The 25662-nt window shown below is 41.7% G+C and overlaps 1 protein-coding gene across 4 annotated transcripts in view; it reads right to left on the reverse strand.

The window, feature by feature from the left end:
* LOC109865573 (cGMP-dependent protein kinase 1) overlaps positions 1-25662 on the reverse strand; it is a 180668-nt gene that overhangs the window by 145389 nt on the left and 9617 nt on the right. For all 4 annotated transcript variants that reach the window (XM_031799692.1, XM_020453859.2, XM_031799693.1 and 1 more), the window contains exon 2: positions 11402-11568. In XM_031799692.1, coding sequence (XP_031655552.1) covers positions 11402-11568 — 167 coding nt within the window. The remainder of the gene's footprint in view (positions 1-11401; positions 11569-25662) is intronic.

Here is a 25662-nt window from a genome sequence, read left to right on the forward strand (position 1 = left end):
GTTTTGCCTCCATTGAAAAATTCCATTCACTGTATTACAGGCCAGGGAATCAGGGTGTTTTCATCCATAGCATCTTTCTAAGTAATTCAAGGTCCCATGTTGTCTATGTGAAGCTGATCAAGTAAGATGGATGTTCCCTTTGCTATGTATATCACCTGTTGCTAATATGACGGTGCTCCCAACGTCATGCTTTTGTGACAGGCCCCTTTTTGGGATTCAACACACATTGATCAAGCCATCATCATTCTGAAAAGTCCACCTACAGGATCTGCTCCCTACTTCAGGAAACGAGACAAAGGACAGACATCTAAGACAAGGAACCCAGCATGATCCTTATTTGACAGTCATAAAAAGCATATAATGAAGACTGGAGAGGAGAGGAAGTTAGAAGGGACAAGGGGGGTGAAGGTAGTAACGGGATAGAGTGGAGGCTAAGGTAGCGAAGGGGTAGAGTGGGGGCTAAGGTAGTGAAGGGGTAGAGTGGGGGCTAAGGTAGTGAAGGGGAAGAGGGGAGGATAAGGTAGTGAAGGGGTAGAGTGGGGGCAAAGGTAATGAAGGGGAAGAGGGGAGGGTAAGGTAGTGAAGGGGTAGAGTGGAGGCTAAGGTAGTGAAGGGTTAGAGTGGAGGCTAAGGTAGTGAAGGGGTAGAGTGGAGGCTAAGGTAGTGAAGGGGTAGAGTGGAGGCTAAGGTAGTGAAGGGGTAGAGTGGAGGCTAAGGTAGTGAAGCGGTAGAATGGAGGCTAAGGTAGTGAAGAGGCAGAGTGAAGGCTAAGGTAGTGAAGGGGTAGAGTGAATGCTAAAGTAGTGAAGGGGTAGAGTAGAGGGTAGAGTGGAGGGTAAAGTAATGAAGGAGTAGAGTGGATGTTAAGATAGTGAAGGGGTAGAGTGGAGGCTAAGGTAGTGAAGGGGTAGAGTGGAGGGTAGAGTTTAGGCTAGGGTAATGAAGGTGTAGAGTGGAGGCTAAGGTAGCGAAGGGGTAGAGTGGAGGCTAAGGTAGTGGAGGGGTAGAGTGGAGGTTAAGGTAGGGAAGGGGTAGAGTGGAGGCTAAGGTAGTGAAGAGGTAGAATGGAGGGTAAGGTAGTGAAGGGGTAGGGCGGAGGGTAGAGTGGAGAGTAAGGTAGCGAAGGGGTAGAGTGGGGGCTAAGTTAGTGAAGGGGTAGAGTGGAGGCTAAGTTAGTGAAGGGGTAGAGTGGAGACTAAGTTAGTGAAGGGGTAGAGTGGAGACTAAGTTAGTGAAGGGGTAGAGTGGAGACTAAGGTAGTGAAGGGGTAGAGTGGAGGCTAAGGTAGTGAAGGGGTAGAGTGGAGGCTAAGGTAGTGAAGTGGTAGAGTGGAGGGTAAGGTATTGAAGTGGCAGAGTGGAGGCTAAGGTAGTGAAGGGGTAGAGTGGAGGCTAAGGTAGTGAAGGGGTAGAGTGGAGGCTAAAGTAATGAAGGGGTAGAGTGGATGTTAAGATAGTGAAGGGGTAGAGTGGAGGCTAAGATAGGGGTAGAGTGGAGGGTAGAGTTTAGGCTAGGGTAGTGAAGGAGTAGAGTGGAGGCTAAGGTAGCGAAGGGGTAGAGTGGAGGCTAAGGTAGTGGAGGGGTAGAGTGGAGGTTAAGGTAGGGAAGGGGTAGAGTGGAGGGTAAGGTATTGAAGAGGCAGAGTGGAGGCTAAGGTAGCGAAGGGGTAGAGTGGAGGCTAAGGTAGTGAAGGGGTAGAGTGGAGGCTAAAGTAATGAAGGGGTAGAGTGGATGTTAAGATAGTAAAGGGGTAGAGTGGAGGGTAGAGTGGAGGCTAGGGTAGTGAACGGGTAGAGTGGAGCTAAGGTAGTAAAGGGGTAGAGTGGAGGGTAAGGTAGTGAAGAGGCCGAGTGGAGGGTAAGCTAGTGAAGGGGTAGAATGAATGCTAAAGTAGTGAAGGGGTAGAGTGGATGTTAAGATAGTAAAGGGGTAGAGTGGAGGGTAGAGTGGAAGCTAAAGTAGTGAAGGGGTAGAGTGGAGGCCAATGTAGTGAAGAGGCAGAGTGGAGGGAAGGCTAGTGAAGGGGTAGAGTGGAGGGTAGAGTGGAGGGTAAGGTAGTGAAGGGGTAGAGTGGAGGCTAAGGTAGTGAAGAGGCAGAGTGGAGGGTAAGCTAGTGAAGGGGTAGAGTGACAAAATATATTTCTCTTCGGCTTACATTGCATTGCAAGTCTCACACGTCTGCTCCAATGCCAATTATTTATGAAGGGTAGCAAGCTGCTTTTGTCAGATGACAAGCTGACAAACTGCAGTTGAAGAGTTTCATTCCAAAACGCTATCCAGAAATGTTGGTAAATTAGCTTTAATTGTTTAAAGAAATTATGAAAGAGACTGCTGTGGTTTTTCACTATCTAATCATGGCATGGGGTTGTTCAATGACAGACATGTATTTGTTTCAAATCTATCACTTGGTTTCATTGCAGAGACAACAACAAAATTGTGACTTAAACATTTTATTAATCAAAATGCATTTTTGGGCAGCAATGCCTTCTGGAACATGTGAACTTTCATGTGCCATAATAACAAATTTGGATACCATATGTAAATGCAAATAAAATAGTTAAATTACAAGACTTGTTGGTTTAGCCATGGAAAAAGTCAGTTACCTTCCCGGTAGAAATGATTGGCTAAGATAATATAATGGCTGGGCTGGACATGCCGAGAGATGAGTTCAGATTGTTCTGCCATGTAGCACCCTTCTGTCTATAACATGAGCTGGTCAGTATGTGTAAGTAATCCTTTCTATCGTAGCTTTTTGGAAAGAGATCACATAGTAGAACTGCAAAAGTGCTGATCTCCACTTTCTGGAGGACCAAGTTTTGAAATCAGTGGAATGCCCCGTGGAATTAGAGTGTGATGGCTAAATAGATGGAGAAATTCTGGTGTTTGATTGCAAATATTCAGAGTCGGAAAAAGAACAAACAGAAGGCTGTTGTTGAATAAAACACCTGTTTCTGGATTACATCTTCAAACTAAGGGCAGCCATGGCATCTGTGACAGAGAGGGAGAAGCGTCCAACCATGTATATGGGTAAGAGAGTCTAGCTAGCTACATTTTCAGATATTATATACGTTTGTAATTTAGTCATAAAATCATTTTCATTTTAAGTTAAAGCATCGTGTTAGCTAGGGGCTAAGGCTTAAGAGGGTGTAAATGATGCTGAATGGGTATAGACCAGTGGTTCCCAAACTTTGTATAGTCCCGTACCCTTTCAAACTTTCAACCACCATCTGCGTACCCCCTCTAGCACCAGGGTCAGCGCACTCTCAAATATGTTTTTGCAATCATTGTAAGCCTACCACACACACACTACACAATACATTTATTACATAAGAATGAGTGTGAGTTTTTGTCACAACCCGGCTCGTGGGAAGTGACAAAGAGATTTTATAGGACCAGGGCACAAAATATAATACAATACTAATCAATAGATTTGCTCTTTATTTAAACATCGAACAAAAAAATGTATTTGTTCATCAAAAATTGTGAATAACTCATCACAGGTTAATGAGAAGGGTGTGCTTGAAAGGATGCACATAACTCCACAATTGTCACGCCCTGACCTTAGAGATCCTTATTATTCTCTATGTTTGGTTAGGTCAGGGTGGGAAAGTCTACGTTTTCTATTTCTTTGTTTTTGGCCGAGTGTGGTTTCCAATCAGAGGCAGCTGTCTATCGTTGTCTCTGACTGGGGTTCATATATACAGTGGGGAGAACAAGTATTTGATACACTGCCGATTTTGCAGGTGTTCCTACTTACAAAGCATGTAGAGGTCTGTAATTTTTATCATAGGTAAATCAAATCAAATGTATTTATATAGCCCTTCGTACATCAACTGATATTTCAAAGTGCTGTACAGAAACCCCAAATCCCTGCTGCAGTGTGTGCAAACCTGGTCATGAACTACAGGAAACGTATGATCTCTGTAATTGCAAACAAAGGTTTCTGTACCAAATATTAAGTTCTGCTTTTCTGATGTATTAAATACTTATGTCATGCAATAAAATGCAAATTAATTACTTAAAAATCATACAATGTGATTTTAAAAATATTTCGTCTCTCACAGTTGAAGTGTACCTATGATTTAAAAAATTACAGACCTCTACATGCTTTGTAAGTAGGAAAACCTGCAAAATTGTCAGTGAATCAAATACTCCCCGCTGTACATTGTCATTTTACTTTTGGGTTTTGTGGGATCTTGTTTTCTGTTTAGTTTCTTAGCCTTACAGAACTGTGCGCTTTCGTTTTTTTGTCTTTGTTATTACGTTTTGGTGTCATCAATAAAAAGACGATGTACTCCTACCACGCTGCGCCTTGGTCTAGTCTTCCTTCTACAAACGAGAGCCGTTACAGCAATGTTGTATTGGAGAGCATCTCAGTCTTCAATCATTTTCCAGACACAGTCTGTGCCTGTATTTAGTTGTCATGATAGTGAGGGCCGAGCATCAGTGTCTTAACAGCGCGGTTTGTCAAGGCAGAAAACTTTGAGCGCAGCCCAATCCAGAAATCTGTCAGTGGCTTCTGATTAAATTACATTTTCAGCCTCCCGGGTGGCGCAGTGGTTAAGGGCGCTGTACTGCAGCGCCAGCTGTGCCACCAGAGACTTTGGGTTCGCGCCCAGGCTCTGTCGCAACCGGCCGCGACCGGGAGGTCTGTGGGGCGACGCACAATTGGCCTAGCATCGTCCGGGTTAGGGAGGGCTTGGCCGGTAGGGATATCCTTGTCTCATCAAGGCAGCGACTCCTGTGGCGGGCCGGGCGCAGTGCACTCTAACCAAGGTTACCAGGTGCACGGTGTTTCCTCCAACACATTGGTGCGGCTGGCTTCCGGGTTGGATGCGCGCTGTGTTAAGAAGCAGTGTGGCTTGGTTGGGTTGTGTATCGGAGGACGCATGACTTTCAACCTTCATCTCTCCCGAGCCTGTACGGGAGTTGTAGCGATGAGACAAGATAGTAGCTACTAAAACAATTGGATACCACGAAATAGGGGAGAAAGGGGGGTAAAATTCACCCCAAAAAAACACTTTTTCCCCCAATTTTCACAGAACCGCTTGTTGCAATTTCGATGAGGCTCTCTTGTTCAAATATCGGTAAGTGAGGCTGATTTGACATTGAACATTGAGTTCATTTGCATAGAAAAATCATACAATGTTGGAAAGACCTGTGTGTTGTCCTTGTTAATGCAGACAGAGAAGAGCTCCAACTTCTTAAACATAGCCTCAATTTTGTCCCGCACATTGAATATAGTTGCAGAGAGTCCCTGTAATCCTAGATTCAAATCATTCAGTCAAGAAAAAACATCACCCAGATAGGCCAGTTGTGTGAGAAACTCGTCATCATGCAAGCAGTCAGACAAGTGAAAATTATGGTCAGTAAAGAAAACTTTAAGCTCGTCTCTCAATTAAAAATAATGTGTCAATACTTCGCCTCTTGATAACCAACGCACTTCTGTATGTTGTAAAAGAGTTACATGGTCGCTGCCCATATCATTGCATAGTGCAGAAAATACACAAGTGTTCAGGGGCCTTGCTTTAACAAAAATCCTTCTTTAACCCGTCTCCACACCTTCATCTACACTGATTGAAGTGGATTTAACAGGGAACATAGCGTTCACCTGGATTCACCTGGTCAGTCTATGTAATGGAAAGAGCAGGTGTCCTTAATGTTTAGTACACTGTGTATAAATTATACATTTTTGACATCAATATTAAAAAATAATAATAATAATTCAATACAGTAATATGAGATCTTGACTTTGTCACTTAGCAGATGCTCTTATCCAGAGCGACATACAGTAAGTGCATTCATCTTAAGATAGCTAGGTGAGACAACCACATAACACAGTCAAATATAGCTTCCATTCCTGCTAAACAATGGTTATATATATAATATATAATGGCGTTTTGCTAAAAAATAAATAATAATCATACACATCTAAAATCTATTAATTAAAATCTGAGAACAGTCATATTTTACACGCACATGAATATACCCACAAGCAATAAAAATAGGGTTTTGGAAATAAACTCTTCATTTCTCACGCAGTGCATCTTTATCAGCTAGCTGCCAAAACATTGTTGGTTGTAACTTTTAATTAATCATTTGCATTGGAGCAGAAGTGCATTGCACCTGACAAATTCAGGTGTGTGTTTTCCTCAGTATAGAAAATGACATCGCCTGGCTGCTGTCCAAGTAGGCTATGACTTGAGTTCTCTTATAGCAAATACTTTACATACAGTATATTCATCCATTACATTAGCCTAAATTGTTTACTTCAAACCCTCTCAGTCCATTGGATATACTGTAGCATAAAACTCCAGGTCTCGGTTCAGCTGGGCTTTTGCATATTAATGTGGATGTTAATAAACAACATTGCCAAAGGATGAGGATCCAGCACGTTGCTATGCAACCAAATCCATGTTGAGACAGCTTGGCTGCATTTAGTTTATGACAGTAAAGTGTAACTTGTTGGCTGAGAGAACAAATATCCACTACATTCTGTGCCCATTACAAAAACAGAATTGATGAGTTTTTCACGGTGGTATCCTATTTAAAAATCACCCAAGTATAGCGCCTTGTCATCATCAGAATCTCTTTCGGGTCATTTCTTCTTCCTGTTTACATCTCACATTATATTTGGAGTCCATCTGTGGGTTTAACAGGCCAATAAAAAAAGACTGGGAAAAGGCTGAGGATGTTTATTCCTGTCTGGGGCACAGAAAAACCCAAAGTGTCAAACACTCACACACAAAAATGTTCTCTATTTCCATTTTGTTCTTCAGTGAGGCGAACACTTCATTAGCTAGCTGTGCTGTGCTAGAATATCAATGGGTTTCTACTTCCTTGTCATTTATTTGTGTCCAACGCTAGATAGCTGTTCTCGGGAGAGCAGGCGCATTAGCCAGGATATTTCTTCCAATTAACGTCCAGCAATAGTGACGAGGCCATTATTAATTGACAGCTGCAGTGAGACTACTTATTCTTCTCTGTTCCATAGAGTCTAATGGAGAGGCCCCGTCTGCTAAACCTTGATCATTTTCGTGTCTAGAAAGATCTATCCACAGTGTATAGAGACGCATGTCAGAGGTGTCGTGTGTTCATGGTAAATACATCATTAATCAAGGATCTATGTGATAGATTTAGTATTCAGGGAAAACATTCAATCCCACTTTATTTATACAACATGAACCTCATTAATGAGTTTAAAGCAGCAATATGTAACTTTTCGGCGACCCGATAAAATTCTCTTAGAAATGTGTGATATAGATCTGTGATTCTCGTTGAAAGAAAGTCTAAGAAGTGGTAGATCTGTTCTAGGTGCGCTATTTCTACGCTTCTCATTTTTAAATTGAGTTTTTTAGTCTTTTACATTCGGTTTTATATATCAGCTTCAAAAAGCTGAAAATACTATCTTTTTGGTTATGGAAAATATATTTCACAGTGGTATAGAGGGGGAAAATGATTGTCTACACTATGATTGCTTGTTTTGTCACAAACTGAAATTAGGCAAACAATTAGAATTTTAACAAACATGAAATGGAGGAGTGATTTCTGCATAGTGAACATTTAATAAATTATCAAAAGCAAAATAGGGTTTTGACATTATACACGTCAATGAGACCAATGAATTTCTAGTGTTGTAGGCTCTGGACCAGTCTGAACCCCCCCTGGATGTGACCCTCCTCCATTTCATCTCCAAACTGCCTCTACTCTAGCCTTCCTCCTGATGCTGACTGCTCAAAGCCTTAATAAACTACCCTGCCTGCCATGATCTTATACATGTTTAGGTTTGTCAGAATTACATGTTTTTTAAGCACTTAAAAGCACTTTGTAATGAAAAGCTTTGTCATAAAAGTTGAATTCATTATTATTATTATTATTATTATCAGTTATTTTAATGGAGGAACAGAAGCAGTAAGACAAATCAAATTTGGAACTGCCGGAGGACAGACAGATACTGTGGTCTGTTTCCTTGCCCACAAGGCTCAGTTAGGCTATGAATCTGTTGCTAATTGAAAAGCTCTGTTTATTTTAGCTGACCCATTTTGTGTCTGGTGCCCGTAGTCAACGCCACACTGAGCAAGATGCCCTGCTGATAAAAAAAAGTTAAAATGTCCAAACGTTGAAAAGCTCTGCCTGTGGATTAATATAGTTCAACACAGGTGTACAAATAAATACGGCACAGCTGGGTGTGCTTGGAGAAAGTAGCTCAAAGGGAAGTCTACTTCATGGGGTTTGTCCATACACTCTAAAGAAGTCAATGACCTACAATGAACCCCCAAAATAAATTCATTATTCCTCAAATTAGTTTTTATCATTTTCATTTCACAAGAAATGCACTTTTTTTCTGATAACTTTTCCTCTGGTGTTACCATTGTGTTAGCCTCGTCGAGAACCAGGCTTGGGAGGCGTGCCAATGACGTGATGTTGGAGGTATAGTAGCGCTGAGGAGCACATTCAAGGTGAATCCCATCAGACGGGAGAATAACTTCTCTAAGAATCAATTTTCTTCCCATTAGCAAATCCACTGGTCCCTCATGGCTCCATCGACGGGGACACATTGAACCGCATCAAGGCAGCTTCCCTCCCTGCTCAACTCTGCTCGGCCCTAGTGGGCGCCTTTGCTCAGATTAAGGTATTTGTCTTGATTACTCGTAATCAATGGCAGAGTGTGGCACAATGACAGCTTAAGCCAAGTAAGTAAGCATACTTATACAGAATAACAGAGGGACTAAGAACCACTCCTGGCATTCAGTAGACTTGGAGAAGGATTTTCTCTGTCAAGTACATAAAGCATGTTATCAGAGTGCTCCTTGTGGTATCAAGATAGGAAACAAAGGAGCTGGGAAGAAGAAACTGGAGTAAATAGGCTTTTTAAGTCTTCTTTTCAACAGCAATGTCTGTGCCAAAAAAAATCACCCAGTTCCTCTGAGAACAGGATCTTTCAGTAAAGTTCCCCATAATGGTATGTAACAACAAAACCATTTAATATTGGGACAAAAGCAATTTGGAACAAAAATAGCCACATACTGGTTATGACTCCTTAACCCTTTACAGTTGTGGGAATTGGCCTCTATGGACAGGTCTAAATTTAAACGTTTCTTACAGTAGACATATGAAAATCAAATGCATAACCATGGTAGCAATTGAAAGGGAACAGTTTGGATATAATGGGGAAATGATTAGACCAAAGGTGAGTACACAACAGTTCACCTGGCTTAAGACTGAATCCAAACATTACACTGTTGATTTTATGTGCATTTTACATTTACTGTACTTTTCGCCGCATTTGTTGATAACAAAATCTGAAAATATTCTGGCTACATTAGTAACATGAGAAGAAGATTCCTGGTAAATGTGAATTGACTTTAACGTTCATCTAAAGACTGTTATTCATCGTACCAATGATTGTCCGGGATGTGAGTTTATCGTCTCCAGCGCATGTTGAGATTCAAAGTTCAAACCATTTTAAACGCGCAGCTGCAGCTTCACACATTTCTGGTCTGCTTTGGGTTTTTTCTTAACGCATCGTTTGAACCTTTTGCTCGAAAGGGGCAGTTCCGGCTGTTTTGACCTCACTCCAGGGAGGTGATTACTCACTGTGCAAAGTTATGGAAAATAATGATCTCTTATAGCTTCTCAAATCATATCCCTCTCTTAACAAAAACACTTTCATAATTTCCCATAATACATGCACAACCCATAGTATGGAAACTTCATCCACGTAGTGGGTATACTTTCCGAGTTGCAGTATTTCCTTTATAACATTTTAGTGACATCACAAAATAACAAACAAAATTACATTAGTGTCCTATAGATTGCCTCTAACCATTCCCCACGTTCTACATTAGAAATATTGTTCCAGTATTTGCTTTTGAACGTGTTAGAGTTTCAGTGGGAAAAAGAATGTTGAGACAAAACACATTACTTTGGTGAATTTGAAGAGCACAGGCCTGGATCTTCTCTATTGATTTACAACAGGACGTGAGTTGTTAATCCCCACTAGTTCTATCCTCCCCTCTCTACGGGTGAAAAGGGGTCTGATTGAAGTTAGTCATTGCAAACCTGATCTGACCTATTTGGATTCTCGTGGTCGGTCATGACATGGGGTAGGTGCAACATAAGACAAAACATTTACACGAGTTTGAGTGAGAGGACTAACTTCTCCAGAGTGTGCACAGTTCCTAAGTCATTTCAATGCACTTTTATAGTCTTCAACTATGAGGAACTACAGCAAGCACACTTGCAGTTGTTTTGTTTGGAACACAACCCTGCATCCCCGCCATCACACAATTATTTGATTCACAGTAGACAAACATAGGCTCATTCTGTTCAGAACAACCCAGGCTATGACGCTATGTCATCTTTTAGCTGTACATAAACATAATGATCATAAGTGTTGACACTTTATATGACATGAGTTTTATGATTTGGAAATGTGAAGTGCACAGTTGGACTCATTGGTGTTCAGCTGTATTGATAATCGTCAACGTCTCATCTTTCAAACTATATCGAGTCCTCATAATCTACAGCATTTTCCCTCATTCAGACAACAAAAAAATCGCAAAAGTTGCCCAATTAGCAGGAGGGATCTGGCAACTTTTTGTCTCGTGAGGTCGTCACGTTCAGAATAGCTTTCAGTCAAAACCCATACAAAGCAGTGAAGTGCACACCTTACAAATCCCACTTCATTATAAATGTTTTGCTCTGGCTCTGCTGAATGAACATGACATAAGAAATTATGACATTTCAGTGGTTACGAAACTGTGTCGCAACAAACCTGAAACAGTTGACATGAATCATGGCTAATGCTAGCTACGCTATCCCCTCTGGCCTTGATGGATTCACTCCATTCCTTCATTAATGGCTGATTTCTCACAGGGGGACAAACTGGTGAATTACAGCCCAGCAGAGGACCGTTCATTCACTTCCTGGAAATGCATCTTTACTGTAGGTCATTGTTTCCAGATCTGTTCTTAACTAAACTGGTGATGAATAACAGGGATGTGAACAGAAGGTCTTAACCATGAAAGTCCCACAGTAGATACAGTACACTCTTGGTGGTGACTTGAGGAACCCCTGTAGTTCCTCAAGGACCCATTGTTAGTAAATTTACAGTATACAAACTTAACATGAACAGGAATGACATTTACTGTAACAGGTGGCCAAAAGTAACTATCTGAAAGCCACGCCTCCAATCTGATAGGCTGCCACCTCTACAATATATTATTAGAAAGGTTTAAAAATGTAACCGCTCCCATCACAAAAAGTTTCTAGTTTGAACCTTTACAAATGTGTTCCTCAATGTCCTTTTCAGAGGGGTTCCTCTAAGAACTTTTTAGAACTGGAAAGTTCAAAAAGGCGAAGGGAAGTTAACATGGCTGACTTTTTGCACAATGCTTACCTTCCATCACATACACCAATGAGCCCACATCCCCTTCTTTGATGATGCAGCTGTCTGTGGCATATTCAACTGGGTACATGCAGTCAACGATCTCTTGGATCTGAGAAAGCTCAAGGTTCTTCATGAAGTCGTTGTCAAGAATGGCCTCCTTGATTAAGCCCTTGGACCTGTGAATTGAATGAAAAGAGAGTAACGTTCTGTTCCTGAAGCTAAAGTGCAGAAAAAGTCACTAAATTGAGAACAATTAGCAAATGAAACAGTTGATGTGAATAAGAATCTGCAGTGTGGCTCAACATCTGTTTTGCTTTGACAGACTGCTTTCACAAAAAAAATACATAAAAATGTCACTTTCCTCTTATAAGTAAAGCTATTTGTGAGCATCCAGTCAACAGTTTGGAAATGAAATGCGCTTGAAGGCCCATATTGGAGAGAAGTGCCCCATAACCAGTAATTTGAGACAGAAATCACCGTACTGCATCTCCACGCCTTAGGGCATGTGAATAGAATCAGTTCTTATCTCTACACCAGCACTCTTGTATAGGCTGGAGGGAAGATAAGGCATTTTACTACCCTGCATTTTACCTCAGACGCCTTGCTATGAATGACTACCCACAAGTACCTCATCCAGCAATTTGCCTTAAAAGACCAGCTTCAGAAGTACTCTGGCTTCAATATATCATAATCGAGAGTGTGGGCACTTTAAAAATCATATGGACTTATTCTTTGGGAATTAATATTATGTTGTCTCGTGGTAGTAGGGTTAACGGAATCTACATTAATTTTGGTAATTTTGGCAATTTATTGTAACTAGTAATTTATACTTGAAAACTATTTTTTATTGACTGATATATAGTATATATGTTGTTTTTTTTATCTGTGTCCATATTGTACATGAGTTTCCAGTGGATAGGTCATATGGTTCAAGAGAAAATAGCCAAACTAATGAAAAAAGCATCTAATCAACAATGGTATTATTTTTTTATTAACTCTGCAACTCTCTTCCAACTTTTCACAGAAACCAGAGATAATTACAGACACCTGTGATAACCTGAAGTACCCAATAGGGCCACTACATGTCTTGTGATAGAACACCAAAAGTTTTCAGCAATATACCCTCTCTTTGCAATCCTATGGGGGAGGATGTTTCACGATGGGAGATCTGTTCCAGCAAATCCTAGCTGAGCTGGTAGATTGGTGCTGCTGCCCTTCGGAGGTACGGAGAACTGAGAGATGACACTCAGACACAAAGCATTAGTTCTGCTCTGCCGGCACCACTTAAACACTGGTATTGTGTGTTAATGTCCTAGGAGTCAAGATAACCCTGTGCTCACAATGATGTAATAAAGCCAGTTATGAATTCATATTCCACTTCTGATAGCTTTGTTTTCCCTGAAGTCCCAAAAACACACAGTGAGACACTGTCAGATGGGTCATTCAGGGCGCTGCAACTTTAAATTTGTTTTAATTTGAGTTAGAGTTGTCACTGAGCTTTTTTCTTTTTCTTCAAGACTTCTCCACAAACTAGATCAAATATTTATTTGGCAATGCTACCTTTCAAGACAGTTTTGCAATAGACCACAGTATTTCAAAGTATATTATTTGCCTTTACCTAGTCTCTTTTTTCAGTTTTTGAACAGGCGATCAGATTTCAGCTGGAAGCAGGGCTGGGGGGGGATGGTGGTGGGTGATGGTGGACACCAACATCTGCCTAGCTCTCTACCTGTAACATCTGGCTCTAAACCATCACAGTAACCTTGGGGAAAGGAACCTGAGGTTGAAGAGAAAGAGGCAAGAGATCTCCTTTGGGACCTGTACTTAATAAACCTGCCCATTTCCCCCAGCACTACTGCCCTCCTTACAGACAACGGCACAGTAATCAACTGTTTGCAGTGTCTGTCCATACGGCTTGTGTTTGTGCAGAGATGCGTGGGAGTGCTAAATGAATTCTGAATCTCTCCTTATCAAAAACCCATTCTGATTAAAGGTTGAATAGAGAGCAAGATGTGACTCTGGCACAGTGGGACATGTGTGATTTGGTAAAAAGCAATCTCAGTTTGATGACCGGTGATTGTCACTTGTGTATGACAGTGCTGCCTGGCAACATGTGTGCTTAGCAGTGACTACAGCTGTGTAACTGTCACAGCCTTATCCAGAGGCTTGGCAGAAGTGAAGAGTTTCAGTAAAGCAACAAGGAAGAGCAGACACAGATGGGCTCCTTGAGTAATGAGTGAATCTCAAATTAAATCAGATAGGGCATCGCAGACAATGACAAAATCAAATGTTCTGCCTTTTTGTGAAGAAATAAATCAGCATGAATAGCTTATCATCTCTTTTTGCATGGGGACCCCTAACACTTTGTTCTTCTGAGAAACCGCTCTGTTCTATACACTGCAAGTTCAAGGGATTTCAATAACTGTTTTTCAATATTAGAACATTAAAAAAAGTAGCTAAATAACTTCTCTCTGTGATTTAACTGAAGGTCACAAGTTCCATCAAGACACATTCTATACTAAAGTTATAATGCAAGCTTATTTTTTAGTCGACTAAATTGCAAAACTATTCAGCTGAGGATTAACATATAGTAATGTACCCAGTATGAAACATTTCAACACTCATCTGCTGTGATTAGATTTAGCTGGCACTCCAGCCTTGCCCATTACAGTGTAGCAAGATTCTGGTATAACATTGACATTTTTTCTTATTTTCTCACTTTTTCTTTCAGCAGTGTTATCATTCCATGTATAATTACAGATTAATCATTCTTTAATTTAGATTTTAGAGAACAATATGCATAATAAATGTTTTGCCATTCTTGAAAGCCTGTAGCATTTAACAAACGGACTATATAATACAATTGCTAAAACCATGATACACTACATGACCAAAAGTATCTGGACATCTGCTCGTCGAAAATATCATTCCAAAATAATGGGCATTAATATGGAGTTGGTCCCCCGTTTGCTGCTATAACAGCCTCCACTCTTCTGGGAAGGCTTTCCAATGTATGTTGGAACATTGCCGTCAATCTCACACAAATCATCAATGAACCCACCAGGTACAACCCTCTATTTCTGAAACTGTCCGCCGCCATTGTCGCAACCCCTATTACCAGCCTGTTCATCCTCTCCTTCGTATCATCTGAGATCCCCAAGGATTGGAAAGCTGCCGCGGTCATCCCCCTCTTCAAAGGGGGAGACACCCTGGAACCAAACTGTTACAGACCTATATCCATCCTGCCCTGCCTATCTAAGGTCTTCGAAAGCCATGTCAACAAACAGATCACTGACCATCTCGAATCCCACCGTACCTTCTCTGCTGTGCAATCCAGTTTCCCAAGCCGGTCACGGGTACACCTCAGCGATGCTCAAGGTACAAAACTATATCATAACCGCCATCGATAAAAGACAGTACTGTGCAGCCGTCTTCATCGACCTAGCCAAGGCCTTCGACTCTGTCAATCACCATATTCTTATCGGCAGACTCAGTAGCCTCGGTTTTTCTAATGACTGCCTTGCCTGGTTCACCAACTACTTTGCAGACAGAGTTCAGTGTGTCAAATCGGAGGGCATGTTGTCCGGTCCTCTGGAAGTCTCTATGGGGCTACCACAGGGTTCAATTCTCGGGCCGACTCTTTTCTCTGTATATATGAATGATGTTGCTCTTGCTGCGGGCGATTCCCTGATCCACCTCTACGCAGACGACACCATTCTGTATACTTCTGGCCCTTCCTTGGACACTGTGCTATCTAACCTCCAAATGAGCTTCAATGCCATACAACACTCCTTCCGTGGCCTCCAACTGCTCTTAAACGCTAGTAAAACCAAATGCATGCTTTTCAACCGTTCGCTGCCTGCACCCGCATGCCCGACTTGCATCACCAACCTGGAGGGTTCCGATCTAGAAAATGTGGACATCTATAAGAACCTAGGTGTCTGGCTAGACTGCAAACTCTCCTTCCAGACTCATATCAAACATCTCCAATCCAAAATCAAATCTAGAGTCGGCTTTCTATTTCGCAACAAAGCCTCCTTCACTCACGCCGTAAAACTTACCCTAGTAAAACGGACTATCCTACCGATCCTCGACTTCGGCGATGTCATCTACAAAATAGCTTCCAATACTCTACTCAGTAGACTGGATGCAGTTTATCACAGTGCCATCCGTTTTGTTACTAAAGCACCTTATACCACCCACCACTGCGACCTGTATGCTCTAGTCGGCTGGTCCTCGCTACATGTTCGTTGCCAGACCCACTGGCTCTAGGTCATCTACAAGTCTATGCTAGGTAAAGCTCCGCCTTATCTCAATTCACTGGTCACGATGGCAACACCCACCTGTAGCACGCGCTCCAGCAGGTGTATCTCACTGATCATCCCTAAAGCCAAAACCTAATTTGTCCACCTTTCCTTCCAGTTCTCTGCTGCCTGCGACTGGAATGAATTGCAAAAATCTCTGAAGTTGGAGACTTTTATCTCCCTCACCAACTTTAAACATCTGCTATCTGAGCAGCTAACCGATCGCTGCAGCTGTACATAGTCCATCGGTATATAGCCCACCCAATTTACCTACCTCATCCCCATACTGTTTTTATTTAATTTACTTTTCTGCTCTTTTGCATACCAGTATCTCTACCTGCACATGTTCATCTGATCATTTATAACTCCAGTGTTAATCTGCTTAATTGTAATTATTCACTCCTATGGCCTATTTATTGCCTACCTCCTCGTGCCTTTTGCACACAATGTATATACTGTAGATTGTTTTTTTTCTACTATGTTATTGACTTGTTTATTGTTTATTGTTTACTCCATGTGTAACTCTGTGTTGTTGTCTGATCACACTGCTATGCTTTATCTTGGCCAGGTCGCAGTTGCAAATGAGAACTTGTTCTCAACTAGCCTACCTGGTTAAATAAAGGTGAAATAAAAATTAAGTAAATTGCTGTGGGGACTTGATTAAATTCAGCCACAAGTGCATTAGTGATGTCAGGCACTGATGTTGGGCGATTAGGACTGGGTCACAGTCGGTGTTCCAATTCATCCCAAAGGTGTTTGATTGGGTTGAGGTCAGGGCTCTGTCCAAGTTCTTCCACACCGATCGACAAATAATTTCTGTATGGACCTTGCTTGATTTACGGAGGCATTGTCATGCTGAAACAGGAAGAGGCCTTCTCCAAACAGTTGCCACAAAGTTAGAAGCACCTAGAAGGCCATAGCGTTAATATTTCCCTTCACTGGAACTAAGGGGCTTAGCCTGAACCATAAAAAACAGTTGCAGACCATTATTCCTCCTCCACTAAACTTTACAGTTTGCACTATGCATTGGGGCAGGTAGCGTTCTCTTGGCATCCGCCAAACTCAGATTCGTCCATCAGACTGCCAGATGGTAAAGCGTGATTCATCACTCCAGAGAACACATTTCCTCTGCTCCAGAGTCCAATGGCGGTGAGTCCAATGGTGGCGAGCTTTGCGCTGCTCGGCCATAGATACCCACTTCATGAAGCTCCCGACAAACAGATATTGTGCTGATGTTTGGAACTCGGTAGTGAGTGTTGCAACCGAGGACAGATGATTTATACGCGCTTCAGCACTTGGCGGTCCCATTCTGTGAGCTTGTGTGGCCTACCATGTCACGGCTGAGTTGTTGTTGCTCCTAGATGTTTCAACTTCACAATAACAGCACTTACAGGTGACCGGGGCATCTCAAGCAGGGCAGAAATTTGACGAACTGACTTGTTGGAAAGATGACATCCAATTATGGTGCCACATTGAAAGTCACCGAGCTCTTCAGTAAGGCCATTCTACAGCCAATGTTTGTCTATGGTGATTGCATGGCTGTGTGCTCGATTTTATACGCCTGTCAGCAATGGGTATGGCTGAAATAGCCGAATCCACTAATTTAAAGGGGTGTCCACATACTTTTGGTGATGTAGAGTATTATAACAGAGAGAACAGACTTTTATCATTTAGATTGCTTCCATTAATGAAATGCTTCCTTTACAATGACATTATAGAGACATTGTGAAATAACATTTACAGTTCAAATGTACAGTTCAAAACATGTATAAACGCTTATAGAATGTCACTGTGGTTACAACAGCAGCAGAAGGGATATTTCTGGATGGAACATGTCTGAAAGACAAGCCAGATCAATGTTTGAAAGGCCATAGTGTCTCTCCAAACAGTCTCAGTGAAAGAACATCGTCAATTCATCAAGGCTAAGTCTCTATTACAATTTTCATGAACAAAATCAACGGTGAGTAAAGCAAAATGTTTCATTAAAATAACTGTCCAGTGTTTCCAGATTTCTATCAAATATGACCTAAACTGAGTGTACAAAACATTAAGGATACCTCCCTACTACTTTTTTTATTAAGTAGCTGTTTTCTGTGTTGAAATGGTGTGGGTGTACCCCAACATAGTCCAGTAGATACGCTCTAAAACGTCTCTATTTGATATAGAAGTGTGAAAATTGGCACACTTGCGTAGTTTTTTATGCTGAACAAAACCTGATATAGTGCAACTTGAGCAAAGCCCCGGATCGACATGTAGCGCCCCCTAAAGGTCAATGGTGAAAATGCATTTACCTGTATTGACGTTTTGGGTAATTGCTTCCCCTGTGTTGGGTCCACATAGCCCCAAAATAGCTAAACATGTTTGGATTGGTTTGGGGTACTCATTCAATCAACAACCAAAACCATGTGGCATTTGTTTTGTCCTTTATGATCGATGATTAAAAACCATCAAATCACAGTAAAATGTGTATATTTTCACTTTCAAAGTGGTGTATTAAATACAAAGTTACCTTTGACACTCTACAAAAGTGATATCTGTTCCCTGAAGTCTACCGATTACAATGATACATAATATGATATTATACACTGTGTCACTTATAAGAAATGTGCCAGGAAACCTGCCCAGTGCAGGTCACTCTATGAGAAATCCCATAGGGATGCATTATGTCCAGCAGGGACAAAGGTAACCCATTTGAGCAAAATCCCTTTATGATGACGCCACAAAACTAAATAAAGCTATCGTGCCATTGCAGATTTTCCCTGTTGCACTCTAGGGAAGCAGTTTTCCAAAATGGCCACCAACCAGCTCCATAGGGCCAAATAGGACTGGTTTGACATGGCAGTATTTCAATAAATAATTGCTACATAATGCCCAATTATGGCTTGAAATGTTTGAGTTGGTGTTGGGAATAAAAGGGCCCAAATATGCCATATACAGTACCAGTCAGAAGTTTGGGCAAACCTTCTCATTCAAGGGTTTTTCTTTATTTGTACTATTTTCTACATTGTCGAATAATAGTGAAGACATCAAAACTATGAAATAACAGATATGGAATCATGTAGCAACCACAAAAGTCTTAAACAAATCAAAATATATTTGAGATTTGAGATTCTTCAAAGTAGCCACCATTTGCCTTGACAGCTTTGCACACTCTTGGCAGCTTTGCACACTCTTGGCATTCTCTCAACCAGCTTTACCTGGAAGGCTTTTCCAACAGTCTTGAAGAAGTTCGTACATATGCTGAGAACTTGTTGGCTGCTTTTCCTTCACTCTGTGGTCCAACTCATCCCAAACCATCTCAATTGGGTTGAGGTCAGGTGATTGTTGAGGCCAGGTCACTCTTCTTCTTGGTCAAATAGCCCTTACACAGACTGGAGGTGTGTTGGGTCATTGTCCTGTTGAAAAACAAATGATAGTCCCACTAAGCCCACACCAAATGGGATGGCGTATCGCTGCAGAATGCTGTGGTAGCCATACTGGTTACATGTGCCTAAATAAATCACTGACAATGTCACCAGCAAACCACACCCACACCATCACTCCTCCTCCTCCATGCTTCACGGTGGGAACCACACATGCAGAGATCATCCGTTCACCTACTCTGTGTCTCACAAAGACATGGTTAGTGAAATCAAAAATCTCAAATTTGGACTCATCAGACCAAAGGACAGATTCCCACTGGTCTAATGTCCATTGTTCGTGTTTCTTGGCCCAAGCAAGTCTCTTATTATTATTGGTGTCCTTTATTAGTGGTTTCTATACAGTAATTAGACCATGAAGGCCTGATTCACGCAGTCTCCTCTGAACAATTTATGTTGAGATGTGTCTATTACTTGAACTCTGTGAAGCATTTATTTGGGCTGAAATACGAGGTGCAGTTAATTGCCGATTTCTGAGGCTGGTAACTTTAATGAACTTATCCTCTGCAGCAGAGGTAACTCTGGGTTTTCCTTTCCTGTGGCGGTCCTCATGAGAGCCAGTTTCATCATAGCGCTGGATGGTTTTTGCGACTACACTTGAAAACATTTCTGGATTGACTGACCTTCATGTCTTAAAGTAATGATGGACTGTTATTTCTCTTTGCTTATTTGAACGGTTCTTGCCATAATATGGACTTGGTCTTCTACCAAATAGGGCTATCTTCTGTAAACCACACCTACCTTGTCACAACACATCTCAAATGCATTAAGAAGGGAATAAAATCCACAAATTAACTTTTAACAAGGCACACCTGTTAATTGAAATGCATTCCAGGTGACTACATCATAAAACTGATTGAGAGAATGCCAAGAAAGATGACATCATCCTCTATGAGGAAATAGCAAGCATTCTTTAAATGGTCTGTTTGAGATACAAGTTTGAGGTAGGTTTTATTCTCCAAGTGTTTTTTTCTCCAACCATGCACAAATACGGGTTTAATATAGGATGAGTCAACAACATTACTTGGGTATGAGTTAACAGAATATTCACTTTTAAAAAGGTGATATTATTCCTGGGCAGTTACATTAAGAAAACAAATATACCCATCAAATCCCTGCAGTATATTCCTTTCAGCTAAAACAGAAAACCAGCCCAGTCACGGACCAGGATGTCTTGCTCCCAGGCAGACTAAATAACTTTTTTGCCTGCTTTGAGGACAATACAGTGCCACTGACACGGCCCACAACTAAAACATGCGGACTCTCCTTCACTGCAGCTGACGTGAGGAAAACATTTAAACGTGTCAACCCTCGCAAGGTTGCAGGCCCAGACGGCATCCCCAGCCGCACCCTCAGAGCATGCACAGACCAGCTGTCTGGTGTGTTTACGGACATATTCAATCAATCCCTATCCCAGTCTGTTGTTCCCACATGCTTCAAGAGGGCCACCATTGTTCCTGTTCCCAAGAAAACTAAGGTAACTGAACTAAACGACAGGACCCTTCCGTCATCATGAAGTGCTTTGAGAGACTAGTCAAGGACCATATCACCTCCACCCTACCTGACACCCTAGACCCACTCCAATTTGCTTACCGCCCAAATAGGTCCACAGACGATGCAATCTCAACCACACTGCACACTGCCCTAACCCATCTGGACAAGAGGAATACCTATGTGAGAATGCTGTTCATCGACTACAGCTCGGCATTTAACACCATAGTGCCTTCCAAGCTCGTCATCAAGCTCGATTACCAACAACGACGAGACGGCCTACAGGGAGGAGGTGAGGGCCCTCGGAGTGTGGTGTCAGGAAAATAACCTCACACTCAACGTCAACAAAACTAAGGAGATGATTGTGGACTTCAGGAAACAGCAGAAGGAACACCCCCCTATCCACATTGATGGAACAGTAGTGGAGAGGGTAGTAAGTTTTAAGTTCCTCGGCGTACACATCACAGACAAACTGAATTGGTCCACCCACACAGACAGCATCGTGAAGAAGGCGCAGCAGCACCTCTTCAACCTCAGGAGGCTGAAGAAATTCGGCTTGTCACCAAAAGCACTCACAAACTTCTACAGATGCACAATCGAGAGCATCCTGTTGGGCTGCATCACCGCCTGGTATGGCAACTGCTCCGCCCACAACCGTAAAGCTCTCCAGAGGGTAGTGAGGTCTGCACAACGCATCACCGGGGGCAAACTACCTGCCCTCCAGGACACCTACACCACCCGATGTCACAGGAAGGCCATAAAGATCATCAAGGACAACAACCACCCGAACCACTGCCTGTTCACCCCGCTATCATCCAGAAGGCGAGGTCAGTACAGGTGCAACAAAGCTGGGACCGAGAGACTGAAAAACAGCTTCTATCTCAAGGCCATCAGACTGTTAAACAGCCACCACTAACATTGAGTGGCTGCTGCCAACACACTGACTCAACTCCAGCCACAATAATAATGGGAATTGATGGGAAATGATGTAAAATATATCACTAGCCACTTTAAACAATGCTACCTAATATAATGTTTACATACCCTACATTATTCATCTCATATGTATATGTATATACTGTACTTTACATCATCTACTGCATCTTTATGTAATACATGTATCATTAGCCACTTTAACTATGCCACTTTGTTTACATACTCATCTCATATGTATATACTGCACTCGATATCATCTACTGTATCTTGCCTATGCCGCTATGTACCATCACTCACTCATATATCTTTATGTACATATTCTTTATCCCCTTACACTTGTATCTATAAGGTAGTAGTTTTGGAATTGTTAGCTAGATTACTTGTTGGTTATTACTGCAATGTCGGAACTAGAAGCACAAGCATTTCGCTACACTCGCATTAACATCTGCTGACCATGTGCATGTGACAAATACAATTTGATTTGATTTGATTTGATTTGAGCTACACTAACCAGGTTTCCGTCCAAACTTTTTCTGCAAGTAAAGTACATGTTGGATAAAAAAATGTCATGACAGGCCTGATGGAGACAGAATATCTGTTGGTAAACTTTCCAAATGTAGACAAAGCAAGATACGCTAGACAAGGTGGAATCCTTCTGTGTCAGTAAAATCTATTATGCAAGAAATGTCAGTGGAAATGCTTTTATTCAGAAATATTGATTTAATAATCATCATAGCGCGTAAACTTGGAATCATGCAATGACATGTTTTGGGGTCCTCCCACTATGACTTGTCGGGAAAGCATGCAGTTTATTAGGCTACAGATGAAATAAGTTATGCTAAACTTCACAGGGTGGTGAAAGTGCAAGGTGATGAGATTGATGCTCCTTTCCAGTAAATATGTGCACTACGTCATTACGCACAGCATTTTATCTGAAAAAAAGTCAATTTGATGGAAGCACATCAAACATTTTAGAATATTCTCATGAAAATGTGTTGCCAATTGGAGGGAAACCTAGCTAATGACTCATCTGACTCAAAAATATTCAGAGAAAAAGCACAAAAGGGGAGAACGGAGCCATTAGTTATTTTGGAGGCACTGAACTCCAGCTGGTGGCTAGTGTCAGAAGACCGACCCCCTTGGTGACCTGCCAACCACTCCCTTTGAAGAGGGTTTGAGAACAATGGACAGAAATGCCACTGCTCATCAGGCTGCTCCAAATTAATCAGATCCTTTGATATTCAGCATTAATTGGGTGTCCTGGAAGGCTTTTCAGGGGAATACTACACATGGCCAGGTGAAGACTGGTGAGAAGCTTTGGTTGCAGTCTATTGAATAACATGACTGAGATCGACTTGGATGGATTGACATTGCAGAACTATGGTATTGTAACGGTCTTCTTGACTTGAAGGAGAGGCGGACCAAAATGCAGCGTGGTTTCTATTCATGGTTCTTTAATGAAGAAAACTATACATGAACAGACTAACAAAAACAAGAAACGTGAAAACCTAAAACAGCCCTATCTGGTGCAAACACAGAGACAGGAACAATCACCCACAAACACACAGTGAAACCCAGGCTACCTAAGTATGATTCTCAATCAGAGACAACTAATGACACCTGCCTCTGATTGAGAACCATACTAGGCCGAAACATAGAAATACCCAAATCATAGAAAAACAAACATAGACTGCCCACCCCAACTCACGCCCTGACAATAATAAATAATGACAAAACAAAGGAAATAAAGGTCAGAACGTGACAGGTATAGTGTGTCACAGTTATACAATATGTTAACTGATAGTTGACTAGAATCCAGCTTGGCCCCTGTTCTGTTTTTGTGTCGCGTTTCATTTCCTTCGCTTCAGAAAGCGAGTCCCTGTCAAAGCCGAGAGATAAACACAGAGCGGTTCCCTTAAAAGGAGAAAGTATGCTACTTTAGAGCACAGCCGGATGGATAGACAGCATTCCTACAGACTTTATAGGACCCTTGGACTGAAGGTGCAAGAATCAAACTCTTTCCCTCAATGCCCTGACCATACCTTCCAATCTAAGAAGCCTGAGAAAGGTTGTGATTGTTTACAACCTACACAATTTCAGACATAGAGTTGCAAAGGCATGCATGAATTGTAAAGGAAATAACGTCACATCAGTGCACATATGTAGGGGCTCCCGAGTGGCGCCGCGGTCTAAGACACTGCTTCTCAGTACTAGAGGCATCACTACAGACCCTGGTTTGATTCCAGGCTGTATCACAACCGGCCGTGATTGAGAGTCCCATAGGGCAGCGCACAATTGGCACAGCGTCATCCCGGTTTGGCCAGGGTAGGCTGTCAGTGTAAATAAAAATAAATATGTGGTATTTGTTTGGGCAGTAGTTCATAACAATTATAATAGTATTGCTGCTGTGGGGGTGAGTCCACGCCAGAATGGGCAAAAAATATATTTTCTGTGTCAGATTGTTCTGGCAATTATCACGTTTGATATGCTTTTTACATTTGTATCACAATCCTGGACTGTAAACTGTCATGGTCAAAACATATTTCTACAACAGTAGCCAAGATGGGGAGAAGTCTGTCCTTAATAACAACACTATCAACAAGGCTGGTTCTACAGGCCCTAGTTTTGTCGCACCTGGACTACTGTTCAGTCGTGTGGTCAGGTGCCACAAAAATGGACTTGGGAAAATTGCAATTGGCTCAGAACAGGGCAGCACGGCTGGCCCTTGGATGTACACAGAGAGCTAACATTAATAATATGCATGTCAAACTCTCCTGGCTCAAAGTGGAGCAGAGATTGACTTCGTCACTACTTGTATTTGTGAGAGGTATTGACATGTTGAATTCACAGAGCTGTATGTCTGAACAACTGGCACCCATGCATACCCAAAAAGACATGCCAGAGGTCTCTTCACTGTCTCCAAGTCCAGAACAGACAATGGGAGGCGCATAGTACGACGTAGAGCCATAACTACATGACACTAAATTCCACATCATGTAAATCATGCAAGCAGTAAAATCTCATTTTAAAGAACAGATAAAAATACACATTATAGATCAGCGGGGACTGTGAAGAGACACATACAGAGGCACAGACACATGCATACAAAGACACGATAACATACGCACTATACACACACGTACATATGGATTTTGTATTGTAGATATGTGGTAGAAGTGTAGTGGCCTGAGGGCACACACTTAATGGGTTGTGAAATGTGTTGTGAATGTATTTTTATGTTTTTAAAATTGTATAACTGCCTTAAAACCTCTTAAGGCTAGGGGGCAGTATTATGACATCTGGATGATAAGTGTGCCCAACGTAAACTGCCTGCTAATCAGCTGGGATATGCATATAATTGGTAGATTTGGATAGGAAACACTCAAAAGTTTCTAAAACTGTTAAAATAATGCCTGTGAGTATAACAGAACTGATTTGGCAGGCGAAACCCAGAGGACAAACCATCCAGGGGGAAAAAATTGAGGTCATAAGATTTTCCAATGGTTTTCTATGGAAACCCTGTTAATTAGGAACCTGGTTGCAGTTATTATGGCTTCCACTGGATGTCAACAGTCTTTAGAAATTGGTCAATGTTTTTCTTTTGAGAAATGAAGAAGTAGTGCTGTTCTTTGTACGTGTCACTCTGAAGGTCCCTAGTCTTTTGTTGCGCGTGAACAGGAGCGCGGCCCGTGTTATTTTTCTTCGGTATTGGAAACAGATTATCCCGTCTTAAATTCTATCGATTATTTACATTTTAGGATACCTGGGGTTGGATTAGGAACGTTGTTTGAAATGTTTGGACCAAGTTTACAGGTAACTTATTAGATACTTTGTAGTCATGTTGGGCGAGTTGGAACCGGTGTATTTCTGAATCAAACACGCCAAATAAATTGACATTTTGGGGATATAAAGAAGGAATTTATCAAACAAAACGATCATTCATTGTGTCACTGAGACATATGGGATTGCAAAAAGAAGATTTTCAAAGGTAAGGTATTTATTATATCATTATTTCGGATTTTTTCTGTCGCACCTGCCTGGTTGAAAAAGGATTTTCATGTGTGTGTATGCGTGGCGCTGTCCTCAGATAATCGCATGGTGTTCTTTCTCCGTAAAGCCT

This window comes from Oncorhynchus kisutch, linkage group LG20 (genome assembly GCF_002021735.2).
Source record: "Oncorhynchus kisutch isolate 150728-3 linkage group LG20, Okis_V2, whole genome shotgun sequence".
Classification (NCBI taxonomy): Eukaryota; Metazoa; Chordata; class Actinopteri; order Salmoniformes; family Salmonidae; genus Oncorhynchus; species Oncorhynchus kisutch.